Genomic DNA, 24131 nt, shown 5'->3' on the forward strand with positions numbered 1-24131 from the left:
AGACTCTCCCACCTCAGCTGTAGATCTCTGCAGTTCATCCAGAGTGATCATGGGCCTCTTGACTGCATCTCTGATCAGTTTTCTCCTTGTTTGAGAAGAAAGTTTGGAAGGACGGCCGGGTCTTGGTAGATTTGCAGTGGTCTGATGCTCCTTCCATTTCAATATGATGGCTTGCACAGTGCTCCTTGAGATGTTTAAAGCTTGGGAAATCTTTTTGTATCCAAATCCGGCTTTAAACTTCTCCACAACAGTATCTCGGACCGGCCTGGTGTGTTCCTTGGTTTTCATAATGCTCTCTGCACTTTAAACAGAACCCTGAGACTATCACAGAGCAGGTGCATTTATACGGAGACTTGATTACACACAGGTGGATTCTATTTATCATCATCGGTCATTTAGGACAACATTGGATCATTCAGAGATCCTCACTGAACTTCTGGAGTGAGTTTGCTGCACTGAAAATAAAGGGGCCGAATAATATTGCACGCCCCACTTTTCAGTTTTTTATTTGTTAAAAAAGTTTAAATGATCCAATAAATGTTGTTCCACTTCACAATTGTGTCCCACTTGTTGTTGATTCTTGACAAAAAAATTAAATTTCATATCTTTATGTTTGAAGCCTGAAATGTGGCGAAAGGTTGCAAGATTCAAGGGGGCCGAATACTTTTGCAAGCCACTGTATATAATAAATATGAAGTGCGATAGCACTACTCCAGATTGTCCCTAGTTTAATTTATTTTTTGGCTTTTGACCTCAATAGTGAAATTGTAAATTAATTGTATGACAACTGTCTGATTATCCCCTTATAATTATATATTTTCAGGTAGTTCATTCACAACGTCTGAGTGTATGTTGTCGGCGATTAGCCTAGCAATGATCTTAATTGTGGTTGTCAGCCCAAAACCCTCTAAATATATATTAAATGCATCTTACCAGATATAAAATGACTACTACATAATCTGTGGTAGTCGTTTGGAGCCCAGTTTTCTCGTCGAATTGCAGCAGTCAATCTCGGTCTCCTCTTCGGGTCTCTCGGAATACGGTAAAAATTCAAGTCTCTCCGTCTATCTTCTCTATTTTTGCAACCGACCGCCACACACGACTTCACCATTTTGAAGTAAACACAAGAGTCAAACAAACTTTTCACACATAATTTATTCCGCACACAACCATGTCATGCAATCAGCAACTATTTACAACCAATGGGAGCGTCGTGTTGGCACATCAAATTCACTAAAAGGAAAGTCGCGCTGACACACCATCGCGGCGCCTGCAGTACGCTTACTGATGCTACAATAGAATATTCATTCATATAAATGAATATTTTGATTTGGCAGATACACATGACGTAATTTTTTACTTCACATGTACGTGTCGAATAAAAATATGTATCAGCAGCTACGTTTGCGTCTTTGAAAATGCTCACTTTCAAATACCACGCAAGAAGCGGAATAACTTCCTAGTTCATCAGTACCTAGTCTTAACGGTAGATTCGTCCAATTAGGAATGAGTGTACTTTTTGACTAATGGCTACTTTTTCTGGTTCCCTAATGTAATATTGTTTTTTGATTTGCAGTTTGTTTTTGATTTGCAGTTGTTTTTTAATTTGCCGTTGTGTTTTCTGATTTGTCGCTGTGTTTTTGGAATTTGCCGTTTTTTTTTTTTTTTTATTTGCCGTTGTGTTTTGCATTTCAGGGCCGCCGTAGGTTGGAGAGCTACCTCGCAATAACACTTGCAAATGAATTGTTGAAAAGGTTCAGTATTCACACTGCGCCAACCAAACTTTACGTGTAGCATCACGTGGACGAAAGGTGCATTCATTGATTGGACAATTTTACAAGAGGAAGTACCTCCCTCATGGCAAGGAACCCCGCATCCCTGCCGGAATACGCTGCACGTAATGTAGTATAGTCGCACCCGGCTCCAGTTGCATTCACAGGGAAGCGGACCGAGACCCACGATTTTTGAGCGGACCACAGTTCATTTGTTTGGTCCTAACTAGAGTTTGGATACGCGTTCACATTTACAAAACAAAGCGGACTATCTGAGAAAAAGAACTCTTGTCCGTTTAAAAAGGACCAAACAGTGCCAGTGTGAAAGCGCCCTTAGAAACACACATACATTTTGTCCAAACAAAGTCACTATAACTGTAGCACATTAAGAACATAACACATAGGTACAGAGAGAGATTCAGCCATGAAAGGATAGAATAAACTACCTAGAACATGGATTGTACTGTAAGGTGGGACCACAAAAAATTAATTAAAAAGTCATTTTACTTGGGGTTAATTAGAAGCTCTTTAAACTGTGGAAGGTGTGTACTTACGCCTATTTAACATGCACTTGAACTTGATTGGTTAATTTGGAACACAATACGCAGTTGTGAGCGTTTGTACAGTTGTGTAACCACATTATCTTAGTGGTTAATCTTTCTTGCCGTCTTGAAAAAAATACAATCAAGTTTTAAACATTAGAATGAAGCGGTGAAAATGTTTTAAGATTATTTATCTTTGTCTTATTTTTTTGTATCACAAAAACAGCATTTGAACAAGGGTATGCAGACAGTTTAATATGCACTGTATATTACAACACAAGGCCTCTCACCTCAAGTCAAATGGGATATACTCAAGCTCACCCTCGACCCTGAAAAGAACTAATCATCGTCCCCTCAAATTAAATGGATGTACACAACACTATGGCGCAAGCAAGCACAGAAGTGACAAGAATGCTAATCACTAGAAAATTGCTGTGGCTGCATAACGTAAGATCATCTTTAATACTGTGCGATGAACTCAAGGAATTGTCTAAGTGGCAGCCTGTAAGGCTCCAAACTTGAATTCTTTGATTTTGGTTAGCAACTCAGTTCCACTGAGATCAGCAGCTAAACTATAGAATGATTATGCGTAAACAATAGCGTGAGTTCTTGATTTGGAAAGTGGGCCTTATTTGCTTCAAGTGAAAGGATTATAAATACACTTGACTATATACAATTTTATTTATTTTTTGTCAAGTGGCAGCTAATTAAGTCAATTTATATATTCAGCATATAAGTGATCATTCATATAAAAGTTTAGCCTGTCCAGATGTGGCTGAGCTTTTATGAATAGAACAGAAAAACAGTGTGACCCTCAACTGCAATGAGAGTCACAGAAAGGGCATTATTAAGTGCACGGTTTACTAACTCTCAGTAGACTGAATACAGTGAGCGAAAGAGCGGAACAATGAGGTGTGATAAAAAGCAGAGGTCCCTTTGACATTTTTATCAGTTCGAAGAGTCATGCTGGAATCGCCCAATCTAAATGAATGGCTGTTGCCAAGGGAGAGCTGCCCCATCTTTTAGAAATGTTCAAAATCTTCACATAACACATGTGTCCATATTAGATTGCCGGGTGGCAAACAAAAAAAAAAACATTTATTGGTTTTCCTCGAGCTCACTAAGTGGATGATACTGGCTCTGCCTTGAGTCAGCAATAAGAAGCCCGAGTACCCAAATTAAGACAAAATTTATTGAAAATGAATAAATTATAAACATTTATTAAGAATATTCCAGTTGGGAGTGAAATGTTAAAAAAATTACATGATAATTCCTAAATCTAATTGTATTAAAATTGAAATTCAGGTACCATATTTTTCCGACTATAAGTCGTACCTGAATATAAGTCGCACCAGCCATAAAATGCCCAGTGAAGAGGAAAAAAAACATATAAGTCACACCGGAGTATAAGTCGTATTTTTGGGGGAAATTTACTTGATAAAATCCAAAAATCCCGAATATAAGGCGCACCCGTGTATAACGCGCACCCCAAATTGACTTGTAAAATCTGGGGAAAATTATTGTACCAGTGTATAACGCGCACCCTAATTTTAGCACCAATAAATTGAAGAATACAAGAAAACAGAGCTCGTGTACAGATACAGAAATGTCATTTTACTGACTGGTGAAACACAGCACAAGCATAGCACATTGGTAGTTCAAAACATTACCGTAAACTGACAATTTGTACGGTAATAATATGATCTGATAACTTCTTGAACTTACCAGAATCCAGGAGAAAACAAAACAGATGTGAGTTTTCTTTTAAAGGCTGCTGTATAACTTGCTCGTTTTATCATGATGAATAAATGTTTCCTCCATGGATTGATACGGTAAAATGAAAGTGAGAACGTAAGTCGGAAATCCGAGAGAGCTCATCGCTGTTGACACGACAGTAACAATAGGAACTATTGTTATCTGGGTTTGAGTTTCCCGAGGGTCAGATATAGTTGAGGGACACAGGAAGTCTGTGTTGTGTTACGTTTATTATGGTCCGAGTTGCGGAGCTTCAATAAACGTTGACTCAAATGAGTTCAAAAAACTAAATTCTGTGCTTTATGAAGAGTGAAAAAAGCAGAATTTAACACAGACGAAATCATTCGGCCGATCAGAGTGAAGTATTACCCAAACAAAATGGTGACGTCACGTACCGTAATGGTCGGCAATGGATCGCCGCATACGTTTCTTCAACACAACATGGCCGTGTCAATAAAACAAAAAGTGGTTTATATATATATATATATATATATATACATATATTTCTGTCTCCATCCATGTACCCATGTATAATGCGCAGTTGCACACCATGGGGGAAAGAAGTGCGCGTTATATTCGGGAAATTACGGTATGTCATCTGGAAAGGCAATTTAAAATAATACAATAGAGAACAACATGCTAATAAGTGTACAGTATGATGTTGCATGATGCTTGAACAACAAAATGCAAATGTGGCCGGTATGTTAACGTAACATAGCTATTAGGAGTTATTCAGACAACTATAGCTTAAAGAACATGCTAACAAGTTTACCAAACCATCAGTGTTACTCCAAAACACCAAAATAACATGTGAAATGATATAATATTGTTTTAATAATTTCACACATAAGTCGCTCGAGAGTATAAATCGCACCTCCAACCAAACTATGAAAAAAAACTGCGACTTATAGTCCGAAAAATACGGTATATCTTTTTCTGCAAAATGTGGAATTTCACATTTGATTTCATCACTTTGACATGTATAACATTTTATATGGTATGAATATAACCCACAGCCATGCGAAAGATAAAGTTTCCTTGTGTGACCTTCACACTATAAATGTGATGCTTTTGTTTTCCGGGCACAGAGAGAGATTGACAGATGTCTTGCCAAAGTGTCTTGGTGAATGGCTTTTTTGATTAGATTGCATATCCCACAGTAAAAGAATTGCCATCTAATTTAAGTCATAGAAGGATCCTACTTAATGGGATCAATGAGGCTGATGGAGTGCCAAAAAAAAACAAGAAGCGCAGTATCTGTTTTTGCCTTGTTGATTAATTACCGCTCAGAATACCTCTGGCTTTTTTTTTGTTATTTGTTGTGCTTGCAAACTTTATTATAGTTGTTTTTTTCTTTTAAAATGATGGGAGTTTGTGTGGTATTCTGAACACCCTTTATATTATGTTATAAGTAAAAAAGGAGTAAAGAGAATTCAAAGAGAACATGACAAAGCAAGAAGGACTTGCATCTTTCTGTAACACAAAATTGGCTAGGCCATTCTTTTCGTAAAGCAATTTATGAAACAGATGGCTCCGAGTTTGGTCATTTTATCAAGAGAAAACTGCTATCCTCTTACCAGTTTCCATCTGTTGGTACCCCTTTTAGCCCTAAGCAGAACTTTAAAAGGAGATAGTTTTTATTCCTTGAGGTTCAAAGATGTCCTTGCTGCCCTCCTTTTTTTTCCTTTTTTTTTGAGGGGGGAGTGGCACATATAGAGGACCTTTCATCTTGTTCAAAGTAGTTATGCTACCATACAGGAGTGCTCGAAAAGATGGAGGCTGGAATGACCACAATGTTCAGAGTATCCTTCACATAATCCCTCACAAATTTATAACCATTGCTCTTTACTACTACTCTACTCTTCCTCTGCAGGTGTCAGAGAGGTGTGACTATGTTTTTGTGAATGGCAAAGAGATGAAGGGCAAAGTGAAGATGGCGGTGAACTTTACATATGCCTACCTGAGTGCTCAGCTTGAGCTCAATGTGTGGATACCCCGGCTTCCCCTCCAAATCGAAGTGTCTGACACAGAGCTGAGCCAGATTAAAGGCTGGCGTGTGCCCGTAATGGCCAGCAATCCCAGGTAAAGTGCTGCAAGATTCTCTTGTTAACTGAAATTTGTGTCAAATGTATCATAAATTTGTGCCTTATAGCTTACAAACTAGGTTACATGGGATTTGATTCAGTACCAAGGAAAGTTATCTGAATTGTGTTTTGTTTTTACGTGTGATATAACATATTTTTGGGACTATCAGTCAGACAAGACAAAAGATGTGCAATGAAGAAGGAAAAAAACTAGGGCTGTCAAACGATTAAAAATTTTAATCGAGTTAATTACAGCTTAAAAAATAATTAATCGTAATTAATCGCAATTAATCGCAATTCAAACCATCTATATAATATGCCATATTTTTCTGTAAATTATTGTTGGAATGGAAAGATAAGACGCAAGATGGATATATATATATTCAGCATGCGGTACTTAAGGACTGTATTTGTTTATTATAACAATAAATCAACAAGATGGCATTAACATTATTAACATTCTGTTAAAGTGATCCATGGATAGAAAGACTTGTAGTTCTTTATGAAAAATGTTAGTACAAGTTATAGACATTTTATATTAAAACCCCTCTTAATGTTTTCGTTTTAATAAAATTTGTAAAATTTTCAATCAAAAAATTAACTTTAGCCCGCCATTGTTGATGGCAATAATTACTTACACTATAAAATCAGTCACACCCAAGCGCCAGCAGAGGGCAGCAAAACTCCGCAAAACACAATTAACAAGTGGGCCTTTCACTCCTCTGTCATTTAAATCTGTCTGAGCTGGGCCAATTGCGTTAATTGCGTCAAATTTTTTAACGGGATTAATTTTAAAAATTAATTAACGCCCGTTAACGCGATAATTTTGACAGCCCTAAAAAAAACAAGTCTTACTGAAGTATTATTGCATTTTGCCAGGAATTTTAATTTATCAGAGACTAAGAATGGGCAATAAATACATTATGGTAACTACAATAACCACCAATAACTACCAAACTTTCAATCTCACTCCCAATCACCACAGAAACCATTAAAGTAATCATCTTATGTATTACTTTTCACAAACTCCGGAAGAGTCTGCCATTCTTGCAGCTATCAGTGTGAAAAAAACACAGGTATAAGTTACAGGCCCAGCCAAATTATAAGAACAAGTTTGAACAAACTAAGACAGCATTCAAGCAATGTTACGTGTAACCAGTCAAAGTTGAACGTTTTTCAATTAAAAAATTAATCATCCCTCAGACACCAAATCAAAAATCAGGCTCAGTGGATCGATGCGCGTACATCCGCGGAATATAACTATCAAATTTCATTCTGATCTGTCCACGAATAACACAAGAGTATCAATTTTCTTTCTTCTAAAACAAGAAAAGGAAGAAGGAGAAGAAAAGTGGGTCACCTTCTGAGCCTGCTCCCTTAAAAAGTGCGGCCTGTAATCCGGAAAACACAGTACCTAATGTAGTTCTGTTTTATTATGTCTTTGCTGGCGATATACCCAATGTATTTTGAATGATATAAGGTGTGGCTGAAGTGATGATGAACTCTGTCTCTTCCCATCTTGGACTCATTATTGCTTCCAGGCTGATCACAAAATGGCTGACCGGTGCAATACAACTTGTCATTACAGCTAGCTGAAGGTGGCCTGTCATTGCACCTCTCAGTCGTCAGTTGGACAGAACATTATTAGAGCAGTATCGAGGTCAAATCCCTCCCCTGGGGGCTTATCACCACCAGGATCTGTCAACACCTCGACTCGACGTTGATGAATTGCATCAGTTGATGGAAAAATTATAAACCTACTGTAATTTTTCTGATGTTGGGGGGGCCATGATACACGAGTCCAAGTGACATTAAGAAAACGTGTTAACGTGTAAATGTGAACTGATGGGACAATTAAAAATACTTGAATTCTTTGTACAATTTGCACATGCTTGCAATTATAATTACTTAAACTAGGTATCAGTTGCTTCTGAAGAAGAAAAAAGTCTTATTTTATTGTTTTTACAAATTCTATTACTCACTTAATGAACAGGAGATGACGACACCTAATTCAGGAACAAAAAGAAAACAATAATTGCCTAAATTTGTGAAGGAAAGATTAAGTAAAAGCTGGCTGGCCAGGACAAATGTTCCTGAGAGCCCAACGCAGGTGCCCCCAAGAAGATCTGTCCGTGACCCTCGAGATCATACAATTTATATCTGTCGTTATACCAGGCGGCAGACTAGTGCCAGCCACTCCATGGGAAAAACTGTGGAAAAACACTAGGCAGCTGTTCATGTTTGAGGTTGTTGCCCTTGCTTGAGAGAAGACGCTGAGAGCTGTGAATCTTATCCGATACAAAATGATATAAAAATGAATGTACCAAGCACAATGAACAAATATGTGGGAATAAATATCTCTACACTTCCATACACTGAAGTATTAGCATCATCAGTACACGTGCAAAAAACACAAGGCAAGAATTTTCTATTCCTGCTATTGTTTTGTTTAGTGTTGTTCCAGTACCTGATACAGATTCCAATACACAGTTGTGCAGTATCAATGCCGATACCGTACCGATGCCATTTTTTTTTTTTTTTTTTTTTTGTAGCATGTGGAGTGAACCTTTTAATTTTTTTTTTAAGTTTAATGAATACACAATACTGTGCAGATAAAGCTTTCATTTTTAGAATGGATAGCATGCTGCTGACATAACCTGAAACAGATATGTCTTGAGTGTAACTCTGATCTGAGTTACGCAAAGAACCCAAAATAAGCAAACGCATAAGGGGCGATAAGTCATTGAAGACAAATGTACCCACAAGTTATGTCCAAGGGCCACTTTAACTTGTTTGCTGCTGAACGATGAAATAAAGCCTCCAGTTTATTGAGCATGAAAATGGGCTTTTGAAGATACCCGACAAATAAAAACCAAGTTACCAGCTGACGGAGCCAAATACGACACTAATTTCACTACATTCTACAGTGATGGCCAAAAGTATTGGCATCCCTGCAATTCTGTCAGACAATGCTCAATTTCTCCCAGAAAATGATTGCAATTACAAATGCTTTGGTAGTAATATCTTCATTTATTTTTCTTGCAATGAAAAAACACAAAAGAGAATGAAAAATAAAAATCATTATCATTTTACACAAAACTCCAAAAATGGGCCGGACAAAAGTATTGGCACCCTCAGCCTAATACTTGGTAGCACAACCTTCCGGTATCCATCACTGAGTTTCTTACAACGCTCTGCTTGAATTTTAGACCTTCTTCATTGGCCAACTACTCCAGGTCTCTGAGATTTGAAGGGTGCCTTCTCCAAACTGCCATTTTCAGATCTCTCCACATGTGTTCTATCGGATTCAGGTCAGGACTCATTGCTGGCCACTTTAGAAGTCTCCAGTGCTTTCTGTCAAACCATTTTCTAGTGCTTCTTGAAGTGTGTATTGGGTCATTGTCCTGCTGGAAGACCCATGACCTCTTAGGGAGACCCAGCTTTCTCACACCGGGCCCTACATTATGCTGCAAAATTTGTTGGTAGTCTTCAGACTTCATGATGCCAGCGTACGGTCAAGCAGTCCAATGCCAGAGGCAGCAAAGCAACCCCAAAACATCAGGGAACCTCCGCCATGTTTGATTGTGGGGACCATGTTTTTTTCTTTGAAGGCCTCGCTTTTTTCCCTGCAAACTCTATATTGTTGCCTTTTCCCAAAAAGCTCTACTTTTGTCTCATCTGACCAAAGAACATTCTTCCAAAACGTTTTTGGCTTTTCAGGTAAGTTTTGGCAAACTCCAGCCTGGCTTTTTTCATGACTCTGGGTCAGAAGTGGGGTCTTCCTGGATATCCTACCATAGAGTCCCTTTTCATTTAGACGCCAATGGATAGTACTGGTTGACACTGTTGTACCCTGTTTTACCCTCGGGCTGCACGACAGCTTGAACTTGTTTTGATGTTCGTTAGTTCTTTATCCACCATCAACACAAGCTTTCGTTGAAATCTCTCGTAAATTTTTATTTTCCGTCCACATCTGGGGAGGTTAGCCACAGTGCCATTGGCTTTACACTTATTGATGACACTCTGCACGGCAGGCACAGGAACATTCAGGTCTTTGGAGATGGACTTGTAGCCCTGAGATTGTCCATGCTTCCTCACAAATTTGCTTCTCAAGTCCTCAGACACTTCTTCGGTCTTCTTTCTTTTCTCCATGCTCAATGTGGTACACACAAGGACACAGGACAGAGGTTGAGTCAACTTTAATCCATTTTAACTGGCTCCAAGTGTGATTTAGTTATTACCACCACCTGGTATGTGCCACAGGTAAGTAACAGGTGCTGTTAATTACACAAATTAGAGAAGCATCACAGGATTTTTCAAAGGGTGTCCGGCCCATTTTAGGATTTTGTGTAAAATGATGATGATTTAATTTTTTTTCCCATTCTCTTTTGTGTTTTTTCTAGGGCTGTCAAACGATTAAAATTTTTAATTGAGTTAATTATAGCTTAAAAATTAATTAATCGTAATTAATCGCAATTAATTGCAATTCAAACCATCTATAAAACATGCCATATTTTCCTGTAAATTATATATATATTCTGTAAAATAAATTGTTGGAATGGAAAGATAAGACACAAGATGGATATATACAGTGGGGAGAACAAGTATTTGATACACTGCCAACGGTGTATCAAATACTTGTTCTCCCCACTGTACATTCAACATACGGTACATAAGGACTGTAGTGGGTATTTCACTCTACTGTCATTTAAATCTGTCTATGCTGTCCTCACTCCGAAGTGTCTACTTTTGCCAAAGCTAGACAGCTAGTGAACGACGCCTTAATAAGCAGACTTCTTCCTTTTTCATCTGATTCATTAATAAAATAGCCTCAAACCATTGTCCTCTTTAGACCGTCATTAAACTACAAAAATAAAAGTACACAAGCATTGCATTAGCAACAACGTTAGCTTAGCACGCTATACAGGTTCACTAAACATAAACAAAAAAGCGTCTCATACAAAAAATAGAACATTTCGCTTACTAACATAATATGTACATTCTTTACAACAACCATACTTACGGATAAATCTTGTCCAAGGATCATATAAGCACAACATTACAACGTAGGCGTCAGCCCGAGACGTCGTGCAGCCATATTGAACTGGCAAGAAAAAAATAAACCATGTCGCAAAGCGACCACAAGAGTTCGCTGTTAGACAGCACAAAAAGCCTTGCTGTAAACTTACCAAAAGGCAGAATACTGTCTGAGCGGGACATGTGCGTTAATTGCGTCAAATATTTTAACGTGATTAATTTAAAAAATTAATTACCGCACGTTAACGCGATAATTTTGACAGCCCTAGTTTTTTCATTGCAAGCAAAATGAATGAAGATATTACGACCAAAGCATTTTTAATTGCAAAGTTTTCTGAGGGAAATTGAGCATTATCTGACAGAATTGCAGGGGTGCCAATACATTTGGCCAACAGTGTATGATCCTTAGTTAAATGTACTTACAGCATAAGTAACAAAGAACAAATTGAGGCAATGTGTTATACATAGAATAAGCAGATTGTAAATAGTGATTTGGGGTGGCATATTTTATGCGAGCTAAAAATAGTGCTTTTTATTTACTTGAACCCCCATCCAGTGACACAAAATAAGTAGAGCTGAGCCCAGAAATTGACTGGCGACCAATCAAGGGTGTTCCCAGCTTTTCGCACAAAGTAAGCTGGGGTAGGTTCCAACTCACCCGCGACAATAATGAGGACAAGCGGTTTCGAAAAAAGAGGGATAAAATTAAAGGAATCCCGGAGGTGTGCTAGATGACTTTATCAGAAGGGACAGCCAGGGTGTGTTGTAATTGTTGATGCCAACATAACTGCGTGTTTTCTTTGTCCTTTGTTGTCTTTGTTTATCAGGGGGTAACAGACATGACCTTTTAAAGTAGTACTCTTGTCTCTTGGAGAGAAAGGCCAACGGTCCTCTTTACACAAGCCTAGAAGGAAGTGTGCCAAAGAGCTGCGGTGCTAATTCGAGGCAACTTCTAGCAGCCACACTGGCAAAGTTGTGGCTGCACTCGGGGAAAATAAATGACGTCGAACACGTTAGTCGGATTGTAGCAGAAGCTCTCCTCTCAGTTTATGACTGGCACTATGTGTATGCTTCACCCCTTCCCTCTCTAATCCTTGTCAAAATGGAGACAAGATAAGCCCTGGGACGACAAACTTGTGTAAGAGTAGTTCTCAGGCATAACACTTCTTAAATATAGCTATATTGGACTTTTGTTTCCTTCTTCATACCATTAAAGATAATTTATATTTATACTGTTCTAATTTGGATGTTATCTTCACGCCTGATTTGTTGCATTTTAATTACATACAAAGAAAATGAGTCGGATAAGGATTGCTAAATAGAGGCAGCAATGAGTATTTAAAGTGCCTATGACAGGATAAAAACAGTCTGAAATAGCATTATTATGTGAATTAGAATCATGTTTTGAGATGATTTGACTATATACAACAATTTGGCAAAGCGCAGATGACAAGAAATGAGTCTTTTAAGCTGCCGTTTAGCCCATGCCTGGCATTATAGAGCTCTAGCGTTCCCAACAGGAGGATGACGTCGGCAGGCTCAGGGTTTCATCTGATCTGGAATCCAGCCCATTGAGGGGGAATTATTCAGCACGAGGAAAATGTGACGAAGAGAGCCGCAAAATATCATTGTTTCAATCTCTCTACTCCAATATTTTTACAGAATATTCTTATTGTCGAAGTATTTTTCCCCAATTGATAAATAAATGGTATGGTCATGACAAATAACAGTCTTGTGCTAAATGGAATATGAAATATTAAATATTCAGTAACCTGTGGCAAATTACTCCATAATGGTCAAAACTGTCTACTTTTTGCACTTTCCCGAACGATATTTTATGCCAGCAGAGTTACTCCGGCTTTTGTCATTTCCCTGCCCCGGCTTCGGAGAGTGTAAACAAACCAGGAGGAGTCTTCGAAGCCAAAAATCAAACAAAAGTAGCCCGGATTATGTCACACGGCAGCGGGGTTGTTGATTGTCTTCGCCTATCGGCAACCCGCCCAGCAGCAAGCAAGTTACAGCTCCTTGTTCCCCTGCTGCGGGCAGGAGAGCTCGTTTGCCGGGGAAGCAGCTTGAGAATGACCGCCGGACAAAGCAGCCGACGTCGGAGGAGCACGTAGCTGCCACATGGTCATCACGAATATGGCAGAAATTATTGCTTAACTACACGGCGAAGACATAAACAGTGAGAGAGCGGCGTGCAGTTGTTGTGCAGCTAACATGGCAGGATGTGTCTGAGGAGAACTTTTCTACATGTCTGTCCGTGATCAAACGTAAGTTAATAGTCCTTTATTGAAAGAAAGTTTGTAGTGTTTACTTTGTAATCGCTGTTCGCGGCCATTTTTAACACAATGTAGCAATTTCTGATGGGGTGGAAAATTTGACAGAACACAGGGCACACAGAGAGGGCAATAAGCCGGGTAAAGTGCTCTCACGGTGGGCACGTGAAGGGGGGGTGCGGTTGTCGCCCGAGTGGCATTCTCAGTGGACAAGGAGCATTGTCAGCGACAAAATGCAAGCCACCACCATATTAAAACGTGATTCCAGTATTTGACATAATACAAAATACGATGTTTACGGTACTCACTTTCTCGTAAGTCAACTTGTTTTGGCCATTCTCAGAGGGCGAACGGGAACTTTTGAAACCCAAAAAGGCTCACACTCCTCTCCCTGCTGCAGCAACAAATCCCTGCTGCACATTTGGCTGGCGAAAATTAACATTAACAATTAATGTTTGGAGCATAAATGGTTCAAAATTTAGATTTAGCTGGCCAGTGTAGTAAATAGTGTCTTTCAGGTGGAAACAAAACAAACACGATGTTATAATAAGAGAAAAACAAATTATACCCTGCCTTGAAATTAGAAACAGTATTATTTTTTGTGTGGAAAAAGACATAAAAGTCATGAGTAGGGGTGTTAGCTTTCATGAATATGCAATTCATGTGTCATGCAGGGCCTACTTACAGGCAACAGATCTGCTATTTTAAGCAAAAACAACAAGCATCTCTAATTCAGTGTTAGAATTTGCAACCCTGAGACCAGTTAGAAGTGTTTTGCAAAGTGGAAACATATGCCCTACAAACAAATTTACTCCACTGATGACTTTTTCTACTTCACGAGTCACGACGTTTTGCTACATCTTCCATTGATACAGTAGTTTCATTGATAACTATGGATGTTTTTTTAAAACCCATTTTCTAGTATAAGATTGTCTTGTTTTGCTTGAAAACGTCCACTAATCGGTATTTGGCATTGTTATACTTCTCCTGCAGCTTTGGGAGCATTTGCCCAAACATGATGTAAGATTGTTGGAGCACTTCTTAAAGGCAAAACACCAGAATTGCATTGATAGTGTGAATTGTGCTATCTCTCTACTAGAAACTCTTTGCTCTTGAACCTTTTGTACTCCCACTCTCTAGTATCCACAATAGATTTCAGTCTTTCAGTTATGTTTAAAATGTGTTCTGACAGTGTAGATTTTGAGTCTACTCTAAATCTCAAAGTTTCCTGCTTTAAGTTTTGCCTCAGAGCAGATGATAACAAACAACACTAGTTGACACCACACTGAGCTTTATTTTTCACTTTATCGTAATGTCGTCTATACGGAAGCATCTACAAAAACTAACAAGAAAAATGATGACACAATGATGTAACTAAAAGTGGTGTGAGTGTTTGACCTCTTAAATTAATGTCACAGATGTTTTGGGATCGTGAGACTCCACAACCATTACCGAGACTGAAGACTCGTGACAGCTGTTGTCCTCCCAAATCATTCTTCTATTGATGAAAAGAAAAACGGCCAGAAAATCAAATGCTGAATGTCAGAGAAGCTATTCGGAGGTGAAAAAGAGATGAGGAAGTTTGCTGGGGAAAAACAATGCAATGCGCACACTTTATTGATCTTCCCACAGTTTTGAAAACATCTCTTGATCATCACGCTAGAGGTTGTCCTACTGTGTGCGTGTATTTGTCAGATGTCATTAAAATGTGTCTCAAAAACAAAGTAATGAAGCAGATTTATTCATCTATGTTCCCTTCTTAGTAGCAAACAGTTACCTTACCTTAGTGTAGTCTGCTAAACCTGCCAAATGGACTTTAGATTGTACTGTTTTGTAATTGCCAGGGCCACCCGTGACAGTGAGGATGATGAAGATGAAGACAAGCGAGGAAGAGGCTGTACACTGCAGTACCAGCATGCAATGGTACGAGTTCTGACTCATTTTGTTGCAGAATCCGCCAATCCCAGGAGCCAGACCAGCTACATGTTGGGCACAGATTGGCAGGTGGACATTACGGAATTAGTGTGGGAATTCCTCAAGGTTGAGAACCCTCAGATTGCAAAACTACTGGACAGACGGATACTTGCGGGACGTGGCGTTGGAATGACCTCGATTCAGGTACGATAATGTGGTGGCAATGAATAAGAGTAACAATTACAGTTTTTCGTTTGTTTTTGTTTTTTTAATAATAACATTTACATGCATGAATGCAAATAATCCAATGCAACGAAAATGGTGGTCAGGCCGAAACTTGGAATATTTCTTACCATTAAGTCTGCTTAACCTCCTGTTTTCCAATGAGTTTAACAGTTGGGTAAACTGTAAATTTGAGGTTTGCTGAAAACAGCATGAGAGAATAATGTTAATCTTAAAATCTACCCTTCTATTAAGACAAGCTGTCTTTGATGGGGAAAATAATCCATTCCCATTGTCGTCGGAGGTAACAATTCACTTATTCAATGAATGGACTGCATCAGGTCAAGCTCTAGCTCCCCCTGTAGCACCACTGGAATAGTACATCAGAAAATTTATTGACGTCTGGAATGAAATTGACAAGGTAAAACTGACATACCTTAGTCTCTGTAAAATGAAATGGGTGGGAGTGACAGTGCTTTCCATCACTGTCACCAACTCACCAGGAAGGAAAGTAGCTATTGGCTGCCATAAAAGTGGCTAGATGACGTAATCACCTAATATGCATGTAATTATGATGGACGCTGTAAGAGAGAGGAATAACGTTTTGGGAGAAGCAAAAGTCAGTAAAAATACAGATAGTCCCCGGATTACGGCGTACCCGATTTACGCGATTTCGACAGTACGACGCCTGTCTTTTCCGCTGTTTTTTCCTCAAGTCGTTTTTTTAAAGTCGCATAACAGTGTTTCGTCCGCCGTCTCTCAGCCTTGATGGTAAGTACAGTATATTATTTGTCATTTGATTTTGTTATTGATTAGGTCTAACTAATCTAAATGGTCGATCTCTACAGTAATTGCTATGCATATCTGGTATTTCATTAAACCGCAGTGTACATGCGGTCCACTTTCCTTTGTTGCAGTCGGACTTGTTTGACGTCACGCCAGCGCTATTTTCTGTTAGATCGAGCGTTGCTTTCATGTAGGGAGGCGGGGGTGAACGCCAGTTAACATTTCAGGAAGGCAGAGAAACGGTAAACAGGGCGGGCTCGGCGAGTCAAAATGCTGAGTAGCTACTGGCTATAGTAATGCAAGGGCACCGTCAGCCACAATTTAACAACAACCCAACTTTCAATAGTGTACCGGTAATCTCGGGTGACCATACTTTGATTTCCAAAAAAGAGGACGCTCGGCCCTGCTTCGATATACTTACATTTTACTCGAAGTTCACTCAAAGATATCACTTTAATATATTTAAAGTGTGCCTTCTCTGTCTGGATAGAATATTCACTTTTATTACAAAATAACAGCTATATAACCAAAGACACAAATTCTAATTCTCAGAGGTTAGTCAACAGGTTTTATTATTCCTAAAATAATAGAAAATAGTATTGTGAATAAGAATGCCACTTCTGTATTGGTGAATCATCCTTGATTGAAATAATAGCTGTCTTTTCAATTCTTACCGTACAAATAAATAATGCTCTAAATAATATCTCTTCTGTAGAAAACCCAGCTTTAACAAAAAGATCTTTTCTGTTTCCAGTGAAATATTGTATATCAAACAGTTTCCACGAAACAAAAATAATTCAACAAAAATCAAACAAAACATTTTTGGTCTAATTTTTTGTTTGTTTGTTTGTTTGTTTGTTTGTTTCTGCACTTTGGGGGACGAGGGAACACTGTCCGACGTCTCTGTCATACAACAGAACCAACCGCTGGGCAGACTCTCTGGGAACACATCACAGGCAGCACAGTACCATAGTATTCTGTGCAAGGCGTCAGTCAATTTTAACACATGCTAATTGTTTCCGTGAAGAATAATGATAATTGGACATTTTCATGAATTTATAAAACCCAGCCAGACGCCCCGGACAGTATGTTAAAAGTGGTGATGTGTGGCCAAAAGAGGACGTTTGGTCACCCTAGTATAATCTAAAGAAATAACATGACAAATCCCCTAAAATAATAAAGTACACCATACCAACAGAGGTGCATATTATTCAGACAAACTCCATGACTTTTGCCACTTGACTCGAGGCTAATGCTGCTCTTGAAAGCAATCAAAAAAAAAAAAAGTGTCAGTCACATAAGCTGAATTCTGATTGGACAGAAAGAAAATTTACCAACCCAGCACCAAGTGTCAATCAAATAAGCTGAATTTTGATTGGATGGAAAGAAAATTTTACCCACAAATGACTGACCGCTGCAAAAGACTGGTTTGTACAAATTACTACTTTTTCCATGTAAGTTCAAAATGCAGCTCCGTCGAATGTTTAGGCCATCAGAGGCCATCTGAAGGCCTCTAGGGCAGGGTTCCCCAACCTTTTTTGCACCACGGACCGGTGTGATTTGGGTCTTTTTTTCACGGACCGGTGTTCTGTCAAATTTTGCACCCTTATAAAATTTTGCTCCCAAAGCTTTTGTGGTGGTGAAAAAAAGCACTCTTTCATATTCAATTGGACACTCAATGTTATCCAACGGCGCTAAAAACGTTTTACATCATAAACATACATGTGCAAAACGAAAATGGCGTAACCTAATGCTTAACGACACGGCGAAGTCGTTAAGTGAGAGAGCTCCGTGCAGTTGTTGTGTACAGCTAAGATGGCAAACGTAAGTTAATATTCCTTTCTTTTAGGGCTGTCAAAATTATCGCGTTAACGGGCGGTAATTAATTTATGTAATTAATCACGTTAAAATATTTGACGCAATTAACGCACATGCCCCGCTCAAACAGATTAAAATGACAGCACAGTGAAATGTGTACTTGTTGTGTTTTTCGGAGTTTTGTCGCTCTCTGCTGGCGCTTGGGTGCGACTGATTTTTTAGGCTTCAGCACCCATGAGCATTGTGTAAGTAATTATTGGCATCAACAATGGCGGGCTCCTAGTTTATTTTTTGATTGAAAATTTTACAAATTTTATAAAAATGAGAACATTAAGAGGTGTTTTAATATAAAATTTCTACAACTTGTACTAACATTTATCTTTTAAGAACTACGAGTCTTTCTATCCATGGATCGCTTTAACAGAATGTTTATAATGTTAATGCCATCTTTTTGATTTATTGTTATAATAAACAAATGAAGTACTTATGTACCGTTTGTTGAATGTATATATCCGTCTTGTGTCTTATCTTTCCATTCCAACAATAATTTACAGAAAAATATGGCATATTTTATAGAAAGTTTGAATTGCGATTAATTGCGATTAATTACGATTAATTAATTTTTAAGCTGCAATTAACTCGTTTAAATTTTTAATCGTTTGACACCCCTACTGTCTTTAAAGAAAGTTTGTAGTGTTTACTTTGGAATCGCTGCATTCGCGGTCATTTTTAACGTTACGCGCAAGCCAAATTTGTCTGAACACCGGCAATGTGTGGCAGAAAAATACAGCAAATATAAAACAACATTTGTTTTAGCCCCGTCGTGTTAAGTGCAGGGAAAATACAACTCACCCGCTGAATCAGTGGAAGGCCTGAGCTTGTTTCGTTGCGACGAGATGGTCCCGAGATAAGAGAGTAAGAGAAGCCCGCTTCACAAAGATACGATGTTGGAAATTGTTGCACAGTTTTCAGTGCGATGTCAGGATGTTCCGAAATGACTTTAATCCAGAACCTCGGTAGAGTTGTTGTCTCAAATGTACGCTTACGGTCGCCGTCATTTGTGATCTCTACAAGCTGATATTCCTGTTGCACAGACATGCTCGAAATCACTTGGTTTATTCACATACAGGTCCCGAATCCACTCCTTCGCAGTTCGTGGGTCTTTAGTGATTGCAAGTAACATAGATTTTGTTTTCTTCGAGGTTGTAGGCTCATCTTCTGGCTCGTCAGGTTCCCTTTTCCCCGTAAAAAATTTGTCCAAAGACATCTGTTTTTCAGTCATTCTAATGTCCGGGAACAAATGTGATGGGTGACGACCCACGTCATACGTTATTATCGAGGCCAAGCGCACATAGATATACAAAACAAGATGAACTGCTAACAGTCCAATCAATGCATTTCTATGACGACCTCCTATCCTGTAGTTGTATATCTAGTGTAGACAGGGATATTGATGTGTTAAGCGGCACAGGCCAAAGTCAATCGGCCAGAATGCAGTCGTTAATAAATTATTTATTATTTCTGTGCGGCCCGGTACCAAATGCGCCACGGACCGGTACCGGTCCGCGGCCCGGTCGTTGGGGACCCCTGCCCTAGGGGATGCCACTGGTGTCACACCTCCAAATAAAATCTACATAAAGGGAATCAGCTTCATTTGTGGAACAAAGATAAATGAATCCACAAAACTAAACAAAAACACAAACAAGCATGTTGAATTGACACAAGGGATTACTCGTGTCACACGCCTCTAAGACTGACAGAAGAGCACTCTTTCATGTGAATATGCGAGAGGGAAAGAAAGATTGCACTTTAGTCACACATCGTTCATCATAAAGAACATGTGATTGCTTGCCTCTGTTTTGGGGTTAAAGTATGTCTCTTCTCTGGATTACCAGTATGAATCAAAGAAATTGATTCCTACCTGCAGGAGGTTTGGGGGTTGGACAGCAGCCAAGCAGCGTTGTTGTTTGATCTACGCAGCTTGAGAAAACGGATGGAATAAAAAGTAGTTTTGGGGTATCATTTTGGATTTCGCACAGAGGCTTGTGAGCCTTTTATGTGAGATGAAACACTTGCAGAGACATTTTCTTAAATCACCTATAACTCATGCTAATCTGCTGTTTTCAAACGCGAGACATTTTCACAGCTAAGTGGTCATTGACGTGATGCTGTTGCCTTCCATTGCGAGGAATCACTTGTCAATCAAACACTGGCTTATTTCTGTCTGGATTTTCTTCTGTTTTTTTACAGGTAGACTCATTGCTTTTCTCTGTTTAGCTATAGTTGTTTTCCTACCAACCCTAACCTTTGCAAAGGTGTAATGTCAGAAAATTACAAATAATTATATCATAAACTGCAGATTGAGACACTGTTTTATTTTGGTACTTTTAGATACAGTAGATGCCAAATAAAAACTTTTTTACACTTGTTTGAGTATATCTTTGTTTCGTGGTAGGTGCTGTCTCCTCTCTCAGACTCAATCCTAGCAGAGAGGACCATCATGGTGGTGGATGACAAAGTGACCATCGCAGAGTTGGGGGTACAGTTGGTCACAGGACTTTCCATGAGCCTGGAGCTCAGTCCAGGAAGCAGCAGAGCAATCCTCGCAACCACAACTGCACAAGAGGTTCTGCGGAGCCCCAAACAGGTCAGATCACTAAAAAGAACTTGGCCCTCTCCTAAAATTTGAGAATTAAAAAGAAAAATGTATAGAACACAAAGTACGTTTTAATATGGGATACCTTAATAGAAAAATGATGAATACAAAGATTTGATTTAAAATCTCTAATGTCGAGACCAATATTGTCCCAATGGCATGTTTTTGCAGCGAGTTCAAGTCACCTGATTTCAAGGATCTGCCTATACCGAGTACCTATCCGATACCTTGGCAATTTTAAAGACAAAAAAAGCATATCCAAATGGAAAATATTTCCATTCTTCAGACATTATCACGCTTGCATGAGGCTATCTTAATGGTGACTTCCCATGACAGCTAGTATAACTTTTTCCTACCAGCGGTGTTTACTACCGCTTCCTCTGTTTCCATGTGTGCTTTAATGATGTATATAGTTTTCTTTCTGAAATATCCTTGTAAATCTTATATATTTTGTACCTCTTCAAAAATGAAAAGTAAAAACAATAAACTCAATCTTAAAAACACTATATTTTTCACCCATTTCCAATCCTGTGAAAATGACATGATCGGGCCAGATTTCTGATCACGTGATACAGACGAATACAAAAATTTTTTTAAAAAAAATTTAAATAAAAAAATGGTAGTTTTGTTAATGTACAGTAGTGATGGGACGAAATGGGCCGAGGTTCCGAAGCTTGTGTCGAGTAATGGGAGGGGTGTTTCCACGAGGCTTGTAGCGAGGCGCGCGTCATTTCGGCAGAACCCGGAAATGATGACGTGAGAAGCCTCGCCGGCCGGCTGAAGCTGATGTGCGCTTCGGAAGTGATCCGACGTTCGGCGCGCATTGCAAAAACAGTAGGCTACAGACTACGGTATAAATCTGTTGCAAAACGCAATGGCGATCGCCTGTTATCTCACATTTTGTGCATTTCGGGCTCCTGTACTTGTTACATGATCTGTGCGCAACAGTGCAACCAGTGCAATCTTTTTTCGAGCCTTGTCCTTTGCTTGCGATGGAAATTGCGCAAAAAAAAAAAAGCGATCCTCCCCTGTATGGGAACATTTTCATTTGATTGCTTTCAATAAGGTAAGGGAGAAGAACTACATTAATATAAATGTGAGTGTGACACTCACATTTATCAGCACCCCAGCTTCATCTGTGCCTTGTGAAAGAAGAATATTTTCTAAAGCTGGTGAAATATTGTCCAAAAAAAAGAAACCGTTTAAAGCCAGCCACTGTGGGAAAGCTATTATTTCTCAACAAAAATGAATAACAAATTATCCTTAGTACTTGTTTTGTTATTTTTGTTTTGTTATTTTGTTCACATACTAAATTACTAACATAAGCACATTCATATCTTTCTCATAATCAAATAACCATTGAATTCTTAACAATGTTGACCTCTTGGGCTTGTAGACCACTTGATGGCGCCATAGAGTAAATGAAGCACAATGAAGCTTTGCTACATGTGCAAACCAATTGGCTGCAAAGCTTCATTGCTTCATAAGGCTTCATTTGGCCATCACTAATGTACAGTGTTAATTGTGCAATAAGTCTTTTAGAGAAAAGAGAATACCCAAAAAGCTGGTGAACAACTTTTGGACACACTTCCAATAATACTATAAATCTTTAGTGCATACTGAAGCAACCAACCTAGTATTAATTGTAAAAAATGTAAAATCTAGTCTCATTTAAAATCTCATATTTACCTTGGCAGTTAAAAATACCCTTTTCTCTGAAAACAATTTGTGGTGCTAATTTAAAAGAAAGCAGTAATTATTTAAACACTTAATCAAGAGAAAATTACAGCTATTATTTTTATAGGATTGTCAAGGCAGGATGTAATTAGACTGCGAGCAAGGCCATTGTGGAGACATTCATAGAGAAAAAGATGTAAAAGGTTTGCATTTAGTAGCTCTTATTATGAAGTCGTGTACATTTTACTGTTCACTAGTTTTAAAATGCAGTCACTGGGCTATAGAGGTAAGTGGGAAAAAAATGAATCGAAAAGAGATCCTTTCTCGTAGTCCTGTTAAAGTGCATGTGAACCCAGTACAAGCTGTATTCTCCGCAAACGTATCAAAATGAATAAATGCCTTTAATTAATACTGAAGCATGTCCCTCGATTGCTTCCTTTGGAAGATTGCAACATGCACTTCCAATTTGAGGGATCAGTAAAAATTGAAAAGTCTGAAGATGACATGAATTTTTATTTAGCTTTTTATTTCTTTTTATAAATAGTATATTTTTATAGATGTGCGTGATTGAATGCTGACAAATTCAGTGTGCTATGTTGTAGTTAGCTGAGAAAGGCTCCAGCATTTCCTGGCAGCCTGGACAGGATACATCTCGGACTTGCCGGACTGTCAGATTTTTCGATCGAGACCAGCATTTATTAGTTCTTCCTCAGCTCCACAAATGGACAATAAATACAAAGCTCTTGGTAAAATAAAGTTAAAAAAAAATTCATGTGTACCGTAACTAAGTCCCTACCTCTTGCCTTTCAAAGGCTGTTTACGATAAAGGACATTCAAACCCCTTTCACAGGCAGGTAAACCATAGTTGAAACATACTGTAATTATAATAATTACAAAGAATTACATTTCAATATTTATATATGTTTTCTAGCAACCAATGAGTGTTGCAAATGTGCAAGTGCTATCTATTTCTTTGCTCCACACATCCCTAACTTACTTGAGTCAAGACCTAAAAGTGAGAGTGTGACCGGATATGTTTCCTTGGGCAGCTAATAGAAGCAGCATCTTAATCTGAGTGCATGCAATTGCAACAGCACAGTCTCTGTACCCAAATATGACTTATATCCCCAACTTGGCCCTCAAATCATATTTTCCTTCCCCTTTTCATTTCCCCAAGCTACCGTCATTGTGACGCTTTGATCTTTCCATCAAACCTCATCTCCTAACTGCTACTTCACATTTCTCACCACTCCATTTCTCCAGTTCAGAGAACATTGGAGAACTATTCACTTTTTCGTTCAGCACATCCAGTCTTATGATTTGAAACTGAAATTGAACTGATGAAAAGCATTGTGGTCAATTAATGTTACAGTAATGTCAACAGAATATGTTAGTTTTTACCCTGAAAGTTTGCCACAGCATGTCTCTCGCATGATTTATTTAGTTATATATTTATTTTTTGCTGGATGGCAGTCCTGAAGCAACCCATCCCATTTTTATACAGCCTTGGGGCCACCAGTGGTTAAGAATTGGTGCACTGGTGCATAGGGGTGCGTCAAGGCATTTGTTTTATTGATGACCTGTCACCT

The 24131-nt window shown here is 38.7% G+C and overlaps 1 protein-coding gene across 2 annotated transcripts in view; it reads left to right on the top strand.

Annotated features, from left to right (window-relative positions):
- si:dkeyp-14d3.1 (transmembrane protein 132C) overlaps positions 1-24131 on the top strand; it is a 248783-nt gene that overhangs the window by 221174 nt on the left and 3478 nt on the right. For both annotated transcript variants that reach the window (XM_057831522.1, XM_057831523.1), the window contains 3 exons: positions 5943-6151; positions 15314-15587; positions 20665-20856. In XM_057831522.1, coding sequence (XP_057687505.1) covers positions 5943-6151; positions 15314-15587; positions 20665-20856 — 675 coding nt within the window. The remainder of the gene's footprint in view (positions 1-5942; positions 6152-15313; positions 15588-20664; positions 20857-24131) is intronic.

This window comes from Corythoichthys intestinalis, chromosome 3, assembly GCF_030265065.1.
Source record: "Corythoichthys intestinalis isolate RoL2023-P3 chromosome 3, ASM3026506v1, whole genome shotgun sequence".
NCBI classification, from domain to species: Eukaryota; Metazoa; Chordata; class Actinopteri; order Syngnathiformes; family Syngnathidae; genus Corythoichthys; species Corythoichthys intestinalis.